Below are 12854 nucleotides of genomic sequence, written 5' to 3'. Positions count from 1 at the left end.
CTGCCTCGGTGCGGCGTGGCATGGAAGCTATCAGCCTGTGGCACTGCTGAGGTGTTATGGAAGACCAGGATGCTTCAATATTGGCCTTCCGTTCTGCATTGTTCAGTGTCTCTCATTTTTCTCTTGGCAATGCCCCATAGATTCCCTATGGGGTTCAGGTCAGGCAAGTTTGCTGGCCAATCAAGCTCAGTAATCCCACGGTCATTGAACCAGGCTTTGGTGCTTTTAGCAGTGTGGGTAGGTGCCAAGTCCTGCTGGAAAATGAAGTCAGAACTCCATAAAACTCGTCTGCGTAAGGAAGCATGAAGTGCTCCAAAATCTCCTGGTAGACGGCTGCGTTGACCCTGGACTTAATGAAGCACAGTGGACCAACACCAGCAGATGACATGGCTCCCTAAATTAAAACAGACTGTGGCAACTTCACACTGGACTTCAAGCATCTTGCAGTGTGTGCCTCGCCATTCTTCCTCCAGACTCTGGGTCCTTGGTTTCCAAATGAGATGCAAAAGTTGCTCTCCAGGTCTGTTTTTCTTTAGCCCAGGTAAGACGCTTCTGACGTTGTTTGTTGTTCAGGAGTGGCTTAACAAGAGGAATACGACATCTGAAGCCCATGTCCAGGATCCTTCTGTGTGTGGTGGCTCTTCATGCACTAACTCCAGTCTCAGTCCACTCCTTGTGAAAGTCCTCAACACATTTGAATGGCCTTTTCCTGACAATCCTCTCCAGGCTGCGGTCATCCCTGCTGCTTGTGCATCTTTTTCTTCCACACTTTTCCCTTCCACATAACTTTCTACTAATGTGCTTTGATACAGCACTTTGGGAGCATCCAACTTCCTTCGCAATTACCCTTTGAGGCTTTCCCTCCTTATGGAGGGTGTCAATGATGGTTTTCTGCACAACTGTCAGTTCAGCAGTCTTCCCCATGATTGTGATTCCTACTGAACCAGACTGAGAGACCATTTAAAGGCTCAGAAACCCTTTGCAGGTGTTATGGCTTACTTAGCTGATTAGAGTGGGACACTGTGAGCCTAGAATATTGCACCTTTTCACAAAATTCTAATTTACTGAGATTGTGGATTTGGGGTTTTCATGAGCTGTAAGCCATAATCATCGCACTTATGACAAATCACTGTTTGAACTATCTTGCTTTGCATGTAATGCGTCTATCTCATATATTAGTTTCCCCTTTTACGTTGCATTACTGAAATAAATGAACTTTTGCACGATGTTCTAATTTTTCAAGTATCACCTGTATGTTGAATGTTAAAGGGAAATAATGAAATGTTTTTAATTAAAAATCTGTCAATTGTTTCATTTTGTTCAAGCCTTTTTTGCTCTGGAAACCTGTAGTAAAATAATGAAAAATCAAAAAGGAAATAGGGGTGTGGGCTGGAGAATAGGCTAGGACAGATAATTCAGGTTTTTTTCTATGACACTGTTAGAAGCCTATCTACCTTAAAAACATTAGACAGAGGATAATGAAAAAGTCACCAAATTAAATGAGCGTATATCTCTGAAACTATTACAATGATAAAAAAAAAAAACGCAAACAACCAATTATGCACTGTTTGTGTATGAATAAAGATTTAATCAGGAAATCATGCCAAGCCTGCCTGGTCTTTTTAAAGAACTGTCAGACTGCCTATTGCCATCAATGGAGTTCAGTATGCATGAGTAGAATTTAGCAATTAACTTTAAACCTATGAGTTGGCTAATTTCTATCTAATAGCATTACATTGCCAATCTCCACTCTTCAAAAGATTTTACCGAGATGACTTACTGCATTATGAGCAAACCATCTATCTCGTGCAATGTGAATGTGTTGACATCAGTAAAATAATGAATATTTTATAGCATATCCACGAAGTACAAACATTAGATTAAGTTTTAATATAACAAAGGAGAAAATAGATATATTGCCAATAACTAAACTGTATAATAAATGTATTGACTTTGTTTATTGGATGGTTTTTAATTCACCATTTAGTGAATGTTCCCCGATATAACTGTCTAAAGTATTATAATTATGATTTATTTCATAATCCTTTACAATGGGTGTGCAAATATACAAAATATACAAGTAAATCTGAATCCATTCTTACATATACATAGAGCACTCTAAGCAACATACCCACTACAGCTCAGTGTACTGGGTTTGCTGCTCCTCCTTTTTGTCATTTATTTTGTGCAGAGTTTTACAAAAAACAGGACACCTACCTACATAGTTACATAGCTGAAAAGAGACTTGCGTCCATCAAGTTCAGCCTTCCTCACATATGTTTTTGCTGTTGATCCAAAAGAAGGCAAAGAACCCAGTCTGAAGCGCTTCCAATTTTGCAACAAACTAGGAAAAAATTTCTTCTTGACCCCAAAATAGCAGTCGGATGTCTCTTTGGATCAAACAACTATTACCCCACTAATTAGAAATTATATCCCTGTATGTTATGTTTTTGCAAGTATCTATCCAATTTCAGTTTAAACATCTGTATGGACTCTGATAAAACCACCACTTCAGGCAGAGAATTCCACATCCTTATTGCTCTTACTGTAAAAAAAAACCTTTCTTTGCCTTAGATGAAATCTCATTTCTTCCAGCCTAAATGTGTGACCTTGTGTCCTATGTATAGCTCTGTTTATGAATAGATTTCCATATAAAGGTTTGTACGGGCAGCGAATATATTTGTATAATGTTATCATAACCCCTCTGATGCGCCGTTTTTCCAAACTAAACAGATTTACATTTTTTTAACCTTTCTTCATAACTAAAATGCTCCATTCCTTTTATCAATTTTGTAGCTCGTCTCTGCACTTTTTCTAGTGCCATGATATCCTTCTTTAGAACAGGTGCCCAGAAGTGCACAGCATATTCAAGGTTTGATCTTGCATGCCCCTATTTACACATGACAAAACCTTACTGGCCTTAGCAACTGCAGATTGACATTGCATATGGCAGCCTAATTTGTTGTCTATAACAATTCCCAAATACCTGGCACACAGGAGACACATGCTCTTCATTCAACCTGATAATCAATACCAAGGGTTGTCTGACAGTGCTGGAAGTGTATTTTCCGAGTGCTGGCTGTCTATTACAGCTTTCCAGGTTGGATAGGATTGAAGCTGACAGTGACATCCAGCAAACTAGTACCATAAGTAAAAACAGGAGAAGTATGATTGCTTGTATTGTAGATATTATTAATAATATCAATAGTCAGTATGTGTTGGAATTTGTGGAATAATTATTTTTTTAATATGTTTTGAAGAGATTTGTTTCCTACACTGCATTTCATGCAAGTTATTCATTTTACATTCTTCAATCTGAATTCTAATTCAGGAGCAATCCGGTGGATCCTACAAAGCAGACACAAAGAGCACGTCCTTTAAATTTCCCAGATGCCAGACCTCATGCACCTGGAATGTCCATTTACCTGTCACCTGGACAGCAGGTCAGAATCGCTTTGCCTTATTTCTGTTGTGTTTGCTTACCAATCTCTATGCACCATCATTGCCTAATGAAAGCCTTCTCCTTCTATGTGAGACATTCAGACCATTCATGGTCTAATGGCCTATTGTAGTAGATTGACTGTTCATAACTTACAAACATCTCACCAAGTCCTCAGAATCTGCAACCTTCTTAATGGAGGAATTTGGCATATAATATCATTTAAACAAACACCTGTTTATGTATTTGCTTTTAATGAATCATAGATTAATAAGGATAGTAGAGCCTTCATCTGAGTTATACATAAAAAAGTAATTACATTCACGAGCTTATCCAATATATTTGATATTAAGACATGACAACTGTATATTTAAAGGATAAATGTTCATTGCTTGCTCATCCAAATAATCAACTCAAACATTACCCATTACAACACAGCTGGCATTGAATTGTTGAATGCTTCCACTTTACTATAACCACACAGCATGTTATATTATGTGCTGCAGAAGATAATGACACTTTCACTGAAAGGTACCAGCAAGGTTGGCAGTGGCAGTGGCATTCCTGTAGAGACCAACTGATTGTGAAGGCTAAATCCAGACTACAGCTTATTGCATTTACCACCTGTGCCAATCTATGTGTAGTTAGTGATTCTATATTGGCATCAGTGGTTTGTCGTCTTTCTCATCTCTATACTGTCCCTGATGTTTGCACTTGACTTCTCCACTGCATATAGGCATGTAGGTGTTGCTCAGCTGCATTCTGTAGTAAAGCATGTACGATAATTCCCATCATCCCCGTCATAAATTGTAGATTGCAAACATCTGCATAGTTGTAGTTGCTTGATTCTGTGATAAATGATCATCAAGTGTGGCCCAGGGTAGTATTTTGGGTAGCAAAAAATAGTAGAATAATCAAAGCAGCGACACACAGGATGTTTATATTTATATTTGTAGTCAAAAAAAATTAAAAAACTAACAAAAAAAAACCAACAACCTGTTTGTGTGAAAGCTTGTGGGATTATGAGAAAATACAACATAAAGATAATAGTTATATTAATTATTAATCATTTCTGTATTACTTTGCATAATATGCAGTATACATTCTGTAATAATAAATGAAGCATGATGAAAAAAATTAACTATGATACTCTCCATAAAGAACAAAAAAAAGAAGAATTACTAGAACAAAACATGATGGGTCACACTTTCAAAATGTGAAAAAACTATCGGCTAAATACTGTAAAACATTTATTTCCCTTTGATTGGATTAGATCACCCCTTCAGTAAGGAAACAGGTGACTGTAGATGAATCAGTAAAGGAATGCGATAACATTGTCCTAACCATTGGGTTGGGAAGGACAAATATCTGTGTGGTTTTCCTGGTTACATTATTTTATTGCATGACTAGACTTCATCACTAAGATGTTAGCGTAAATCCAGTTGCTACATCCAAATGGCCCGGTCTAGATATGATACTGGGAGCAAAACGTGACCCTTCATTCACTGTTCTATCCCCATAATTTTTCTGCATGCATCAAAGTGATGTACCCGACTCCACCGCTGCAACCCAGTACGTCAGTGGTCCCCAAGCCAGTCCTCATGGACCACCAACAGTCCAGGTTTTGTCACTATCGCCATTTGCATAAGGGAAAACCATAAATCCTGGACTGTTGGTGGTCCATGAGGACTAGGTTGGAGACCACTGATGTACGGTGACATAAATGTGTTTAAGTACAACTTAGATATACAGCATCAGCACCTTTCCATCACTCTATATTTAAGAGGTATATTGTTTGGTTGTCCTTATTAACTATTGTGATGTACTGTCTGCTCATAATGATATACATCAAGCAGTAATAATAGAGAATAAATGTGTCATTTTTATTTTGTGTTTGCTTTATTCGTATTTTCAGAAAATGGTGCGTGTGTGCCACCGAGCAGTAAAACTGTTAAAAATAGGGAAGCTGTGAAAAATGCATTTTGCTGTGTTCTTTAATTAGTGTGTTTTTGAGGCTGGCTAAGCACCATGGGAAATGTAGTCCACAACAATCTGGGATATCAGTGCTAGCCATCGCTGCCTGAGTGGAAAAAATGTCTCTCAGAAATACATCTGTTCGGATTGTTTGTTAATGCTACATTGATCGCCCCAATAACACCTCAGCTGTTTGCCCATTCTGTGTGTATAGCCCTGCCAGTGCATGTTCACATGCAAGCTACGCATGTAGTAGACATTTATCTGTCCTACCAATCCACCTCAGGCATATTAATTGTCACCTCAGTCTTCCAAATGAAAACCTTTGATACCTGCTTAAAAATACATATCCTGTGACAGAGCTCACGCACCTCATTTCGGATCTGAAAGTAAGTGCTGATTTGCCAGCTGTTCTGTTCGCATGGCACGCTGGCAGGAACAGTGATATTATTAACTAGTTGTGGGTTCCAGCTGGGAAATTGCCACCTATAATTTGCCACCTTCCTTCCTCCCAACAAGGTAAGCCTCAGTCAGCACAATAAAATTTAACCATGATTATAAAATGGCGAGACTGGCTTAAGCCGAGCCAATTACTGCAGCTGGTCTCAGGATGCCATGTCCTTTTATTTTTTATAAAGCTGGTTTATCTTTCAGTGTTAACTATCTATTTAGAAAATATCTCTCAGAGCCATTGCTCAAAGATAAATGCTGTTATATGCTTCAGAATTAGGGTTTTTAATTGGTTGAAATTCCAAAAGAGAATATTAAGAGAAGTGACATTTTAGATCTGAGTTGTTATTTCTCTGGGCCAAAACCATATTCTCTCCAGGTTACTGTTAAACATTGAAATTCCTAGGGATGGTCCCTTCGGCAAACCACACCATGACCTGTATCACTGTGCACTTTTTTTTTTTTTTTAAATCACACCTTTTTGTTCTCCCTATTTCCCTTCTTTAGTTTTGTTTATATATACAGTGGTACCTCGGTTTACAAACGCCCCGGTTAACATAATTTTCGGTTTACAAATGATCTTTGGCGATGGGCGCCGCGGTGCTTAAGTTTAGTTCTGCTTCAGTTGCTTAGATAATTTACCCACAATCCATCAGTCAATAGTACCCCACAGAAGAGAAAACTGCTGAAATCACAGACAGAAGAAAACAAAATCCAACAAATGGGACTGCGCCCACTAAGCAGAGGAATATTCCAATGACGCCTCACAGACGTGGGCGGCTACATACACCTATACATGCAGTGTATAGAATTGAATGCTGTCCGTGTACTCAAAGGGTTAGATTCAAAGGCAGATTTTTATTGGAAATAGTGGTAATGTTTTGACCCCAGTCAGAGCCTTTCTGTGGCTTGAGAAAAACTCTGACTCGGGCCGAAATGAAAACCCTCTGTTTTCAAGAAGACGACAAAGCGGCAATGCCAACATCTTGAGATTCAGCACAAGGAAGAAACGATAATAAATATAGATAAGATAAAGTGGACGGGGTTAAATTATATTGTTAAGGTATAAGAAAAGTAAAAAGAAAATTACAGTGCTGCTTTAAGACAATATAAAACTATGCCTTAAAATAACAAACACAAATAAATAAAATAAAAACCAGATATAGATAGAACAGATAACATATAAATGCTGGTCTCAATAAGCATCCAAAGTTGTTTATATTGGAACCACCAATTTCCAATTTATAAATGCAGAAAGAGAACAAAAAAAGGCACACATGCATAATGTAACAAGTTAAAATTAAGTTATCAGAAAAATAACTATAGAGCTAACTCAAAATATGAGGCTATTATAACATCATAAAAATGGTGAATTAAAGAATCCACCGCTAGCTTTTTTTTTGCTTTCCATTCAAATGTTTTCTTTAGGTTTGGGGGTAGAAAACCCAGCCAAATGTGCCACATAATAAGTCACAGCAAACCAGTGATTAGTGCTAATTTTTTATTTGACCTGATGGCAAAGAGCTTGCTTATATTTGAGAGTGCAGATGATGGGGTTCTCTCAGCCGAAATCACTCATACGTGAAGCTTCTTCTGAAGATCCCATGATCTAGCCTCTTAGATATCGGCAATTACTTTATCTTCAATAAAAAAGTTAGAGCTAATCCTGGGATTTCAATCAATAATACCATGGAATCCATCCTGCTGCCTTTAGACCTAGAAATTAGGAAACCTTTGAGGACCCTGTAGCACACCTCAGTAGAGCTGTGGTCTGTGCTGTCTGCAGTTTAGGACTTTCTCCAGGGAGGAGAGAGAGCTCAGCCCAAGTGATGTATGGGGTATAGACAAAATTGAGGCAGTTGGAACTAAGCATTATCAGCTCAGCCTGATTGACCGTACATTTTTAAAGAATAGGGCACAGGGTAGTCTTCATCAACTTCAACTTTGCAATCTTAATTTATTATGGTACTTATAATAACACTGTAGGCAACTTAATCACTAAACCCTCTGCAGAGGTTATACCAGGAGTACCCTGGTGTTATCCCCTAGTATGTGGTCAAAACTTTTTAGTACTGTTTTACAACTTACCTGGGACCCACTAGACACCCACTTTGCAAACCGTGCATCTGGGCTTCTCCAGCAGAAGAATCTAGGTAGCTCTACAGATTTAAGCAGGGTCATGCAGGGCCACGCTCTTTCACTGAGAGCGGCAGCTAAGAATTCTCAGCCAATGACCGTGGTCCTGGATTGGCTATTCTCTAGACATCACATATCTTCTGCTGAAGAAGACCAGATGTGACGTTGTTGCCCGACTTGACCCAGGCAGGTAAGTTGGCAAATCATAGTAAAATGGTTTGACAACATACTTTTCGAGGTACCTACGGTACTTACTGAGGTACAGAACCAGAGTACTCCTGGCAGCAGAACTGCTACAGTGGGCTATAATGGCCATGACGCTTGAAGTATTCCTTTAAAGTTGGTTTGGGTGTAACTTGTGTTCTAGCCAAAGATGAAAGATGGGAGATGAGAGAAGCAAAGTTGAAAATACCATAAAAACTGGTGTTTTAGGTGCCCCACTAATGTGATGTATCGGCATCAGCAGATTTTTTGCTTCAGCAGGCAAAGCATGCTTTCAAATCTCATAGAGCACCTTGAGTGACATCACTTTAGGTATTAAAAAAAAAAAAGCATGACGTGACTGACACCCTGTAGTGCGTGTACATAAATGTCCTAGCCTGCCTGAGCTTAGTAGGAGTTACACTCCCAGAGAACCCCTACTGGTTTCAGTATTATTTTAGTCTCTTCCCAATATGGATTTGCCAAGTGAGGAGCTGAAGAGACAGAGACTGCGTAATTCTGTCTCCCCAACTCTCCTTGCTTTTCATTATTTGAGAGTGAAAGTAAATTAAGGACAGTCTCTGACATATGACATAAAAATTGTGTAGCATTGAATTATGTATTCGGGTGATACCTAAGGAGCCATTTCAGGATATCTTAGGTATTTATAAACTATTTGACCTCGGCCTCTTGGTTTATTATATTGTCTCTAAAACTTCTCTAGAATTATTTCCCCATAATACTCGCCTCAGCATTGTGTTTCAGCTATCTCTCTGTGTATATATGTATATGCTCGCAAACAGAGTTAATATTAAGATTAACTTAGCACACAGTGAAAATGCTATTGCCACCGGCCAGTACACATTATATAATGACCTTAATGCCTAGATTATTTGTTTTGTTCTGCTTTTTCTTTAAATGAGCAACAGAAGGTCAAACTGCACACAGTTTAAGAAATCTTGCATTGCATCAGTAAATGTATTCAGATTTTATCCTGTCAGATCCTCGGTAAAACATGTTTTCATTGTAGACTCTGGCACATAGCTTTGTGTAGCTGGAGGGTCTGTCATTCTACAAAGCGGTAACATGTGGTTGTGTAGAGTGCATGCTGTGTGCTGCCTGTGTCTGAGTGCTTTGTTTGCATGCCCTATATGTGGGGGTTCGCCAATGCTTGTGTTTAATTTGGGTTTCTGGGGGGCTGCTGGAGTCATGGAATCTGTCTTTGTTGCAGCACAAGTTGTCCTTGAACAATCGTATCGTGTACAATCCTGAGAGTGTTGCAAACCGTGACCTACTCAATCAAAGCCATGGGATCAGTTTGCCGCTAATCAACTGCAAACAGAAAACCTCTGTAAGTTTACTCATTTATGTTGGCATATTTTCTACACTTTTCGTTCACATTTGCCACAATTCTTACACATTTTCCAACAGACTGTCCAAAATGCTTTACAGTGTGGCAGCAACACTTATGTGTTATTCGTTAAACCAGAAACTATGGAGAGCCAAAATGGAATTGCAAATTTTAGAATTTAGAATTGCAGTTTTTTGCAACCAAAATTTGAAATTCTCTGCTCTCAAGTTGTCGGTTTAAGGAATAAACCCAGTGTTACAACTATTTTGAGACTATTTTTTTTTACAAGATATAATTCATTCAGTATGATTTGCTTTCCTTCCTTATCACATAGTCCAGTAATGAGTAACCTCTGGACCTGCAGCAGTGAGGACCACATATCCTATGTTACCTAGCCATTCATGCGGGAAGTAGAACACAGCCCAAATATGCTGCAGGGCCAAATGTTTGCCATTACTGGAATAAGGTCAAAGAATGTATGTAATACATTTTCCAAAAATATCTAACACTATCCTATGCGGCTGCTTAGTTCAGTAACAGCTAGGTTAGGATTTACTCACAATATCACTAATGCTACTTCAACAAGAACATAGTTGTAAATGTCCCTCTTTTCTCTGACATATCTTTGAATTATTTAAAACATTGCAAAAAAGTACAGCTCTTACCAGCGCAGTATGGTGAGACGGTTAAACTATAAGCTCTGCAGGGCATATATTATTATTGTGCCTTTATTCTGTGCACAGCACTGAATACAAGGCTGGCGCTGTATAACATGTAACTAGTAGAACTAATTACTCTTTCTTGTTTGTGGTTGTCAAGGGGATCTGAATTCATTATGATCAAACTGATGTTTTCCTTGAAATGTATTTACTAAAATGGTAATGGGAAGTGTGACAATCACCCAAATCAGATGAGGAGGCAGTGAGGGGCTGCCGGTGGGTAGGGAGGGGGTATTCAATGGAGGAGTGAAGTTTTTTCCAGAACTAATTGCTGGAGAGATGTAAAGTTGAATGTGATTGCAGTCAGCGTTCCTTAAACCTAGAATCTAGGGACATTCTGATATGCTCCATCTGGGATGACAAGGAGAGGAGCATTTTGCTAGTAAACAAATTAATCTTTGCAAAGGTCACCATTTGTTGTAAGTTTTTATCCAGTGCTTGTCATGTGGAAGGGGAGATTGGCTGTCATCTTGCTATGCAGGGGCGCATGCCGAGCCTCCGACTCTGCTTCTCCACCACTCAGAAATCCCTGGAAACAGCTCAATGCCTGCTTGCAATGCCATGGACGGCTGCGTTACATCTGTCTCTGGACAGGAAGCGAGGGCCACCTCTGAATTCCAATAAGATGGGCCCGCTCTTCTCTGCCTGGCCCTCTGCCCACGTGAAAAGCGTTAGGCAGATTGAGCCAGCACATATCTCCCCCTACCCCCCTCTGCTCACTCTATTCCACCATACTCCTCTCCCCTCCTTTCTGCACTGCTGCTGTCATCCGCTTTGCGAAACAGATGTGGTGTTTGCAAAAGTTCTGCATGCGTTCACTCTCCCACACCTGCCGCTTACTTCTCTGTCAAGGTCCAGGAACTAACATATAAGGGATTCTTGGGGTGTCACAAGCACAAGTGCTACTTCCTTAATCTTCTTCCATTAGCAAGACAGAGACTTAAGTGACATTAAGTAATGCAAACATGTCTTTTGCTCAGAAAATACTCTTTAATTATTATAAATGTTATTATTATTGCCATTTTTATAGCGCCAACATATTCTGTAGTGCTTTACAATATTATAAGAGGGGGGATTTAAGTATAAATAAGACAATTACAAGAAAACTTACATAAGTTGAAGAGGACCCTGCTCAAACGAGCTTACAGTCTATAGGAGGTGGGGTGTAAAACACATCAGGACAGGAATGAGCGGTATATTAACTCATTGTGTTAATCTAATACATTTTCTGGTGAGTTATCAACCGGTTGCTTTATACCCCTCTGGGAATGAAATTGTTAAAGATGGCAACTCTTCATTTTAACTCCTTCAGTCTCAATGTAATGTCAGGACTGCCACAAAAAAACACATATTTGCCAATTCCTGGGCCTGAGGGGTTAAACGATGGGGCATTAATATATAGCAAGTGTTGTATTGTTAAAGGGATCCTATAGTGCCAGGAAAACAAACCCGTTTTCCTGGCACTATAGGCTCCTGGTGTGCCCCCCTCCTGCAGCACCGATGTCCCTCGGCGCTGGGTCAGGCTCCTCCCCCACGGACATCAGCCGGCAGGGGAGACCTAATACACACGCGTCTATGGCCACGCACGCATTAGACCTCCCCATAGAAAAGCATTATTCAATGCTTTCCTATGGGGAAAATCTAACACTGGAGATCCGTGAGGAAGTCCAGCGTTAGATAACGGACCACAAGTCCGTTTGGATTCCGGAAGCCTTCTAGTGGCGGTCTGTTAGTCAGCCACAGAGGGCAGACTTAGAGCTGCAATGTAAACTGCAAAATGGTCACAGCACCCAGACCACTTCAATAAGCTGAAGTGGTCTGGGTGCCTACAGTGTCCCTTTAACCGAAACACTAGTATGTATCCAAAGTGTTTACTCATCAGTATTTAGGAAGACCTGGGTTATGGATGGAATGGTAAATTCCAGCAAGCTAGATGTGGCAGCCGTACACATTCATATATCTGGATTAACCAATGTTGAAGTAATTTCAAGATGTGCAGTAGCAATACTGTACTGATATTGCTAAATGTGGATGATTTAAGTGTCCTTTATCACATAGGTGCCCCTTGAGAAGATTGCCAGGGGTACCACTGTCCGCAATCTGCTTGTTTTACCAGCCACACACCGGATAGATGCCTCACTGCCCCCACCACCTGTACAGGATAAAGACATGCAGCGAGGTAAGAATATTATTGCAGGATGGTGTGTTAATTCTTTGCACTTCTTGTGGCTTTTACAAAGTTAATGTGTAAAAGAAATAACATAGACCGGTGTCTTAAATCACCATCTGTTTTGGGCATTTATAGGAGGGACAAGATGTAAGTAATATAATAAATAAGAAATAAATAAGAAAATAATAATAAATAAGAAATGTTGAATAATAAGGCTGGCTGCTTTGAAGTTATTTAGATAAAGATGAGCGGGGTTATATTAAGATGCTTGAGACTGATAGGAGGGTAGGAATTGCCAGAATTTTCACAGATGGCAGCCTTGGTTGGTCATGAGGGTGTCTTTGGCTTATACCAGCTGTATACACAACAATTGGTTGCTAGTGTAGAATGTAAACTCACAAGTGACAGTGACTG

General features: G+C 39.6%; 1 protein-coding gene and 1 long non-coding RNA gene across 2 annotated transcripts in view; one reads left to right on the top strand and one right to left on the bottom strand.

Moving 5' to 3' along the window:
- The window catches only part of IQCH (IQ motif containing H), a 107790-nt gene that overhangs the window by 2023 nt on the left and 92913 nt on the right, over positions 1-12854 (top strand). The window contains exons 4-6 of the mRNA XM_063448753.1: positions 3332-3443; positions 9432-9551; positions 12329-12449. Of these exons, the coding sequence (XP_063304823.1) occupies positions 3332-3443; positions 9432-9551; positions 12329-12449 (353 nt within the window). The remainder of the gene's footprint in view (positions 1-3331; positions 3444-9431; positions 9552-12328; positions 12450-12854) is intronic.
- LOC134603105 (uncharacterized) overlaps positions 1-12854 on the bottom strand; it is a 741779-nt gene that overhangs the window by 649257 nt on the left and 79668 nt on the right. The window lies entirely within an intron of this gene.

The sequence above is a fragment of the Pelobates fuscus genome, chromosome 3 (assembly GCF_036172605.1).
Source record: "Pelobates fuscus isolate aPelFus1 chromosome 3, aPelFus1.pri, whole genome shotgun sequence".
NCBI classification, from domain to species: domain Eukaryota; kingdom Metazoa; phylum Chordata; class Amphibia; order Anura; family Pelobatidae; genus Pelobates; species Pelobates fuscus.
Note: the sequence above shows the minus strand (reverse complement) of the source record. Positions and strands in the feature narration are given on the sequence as shown.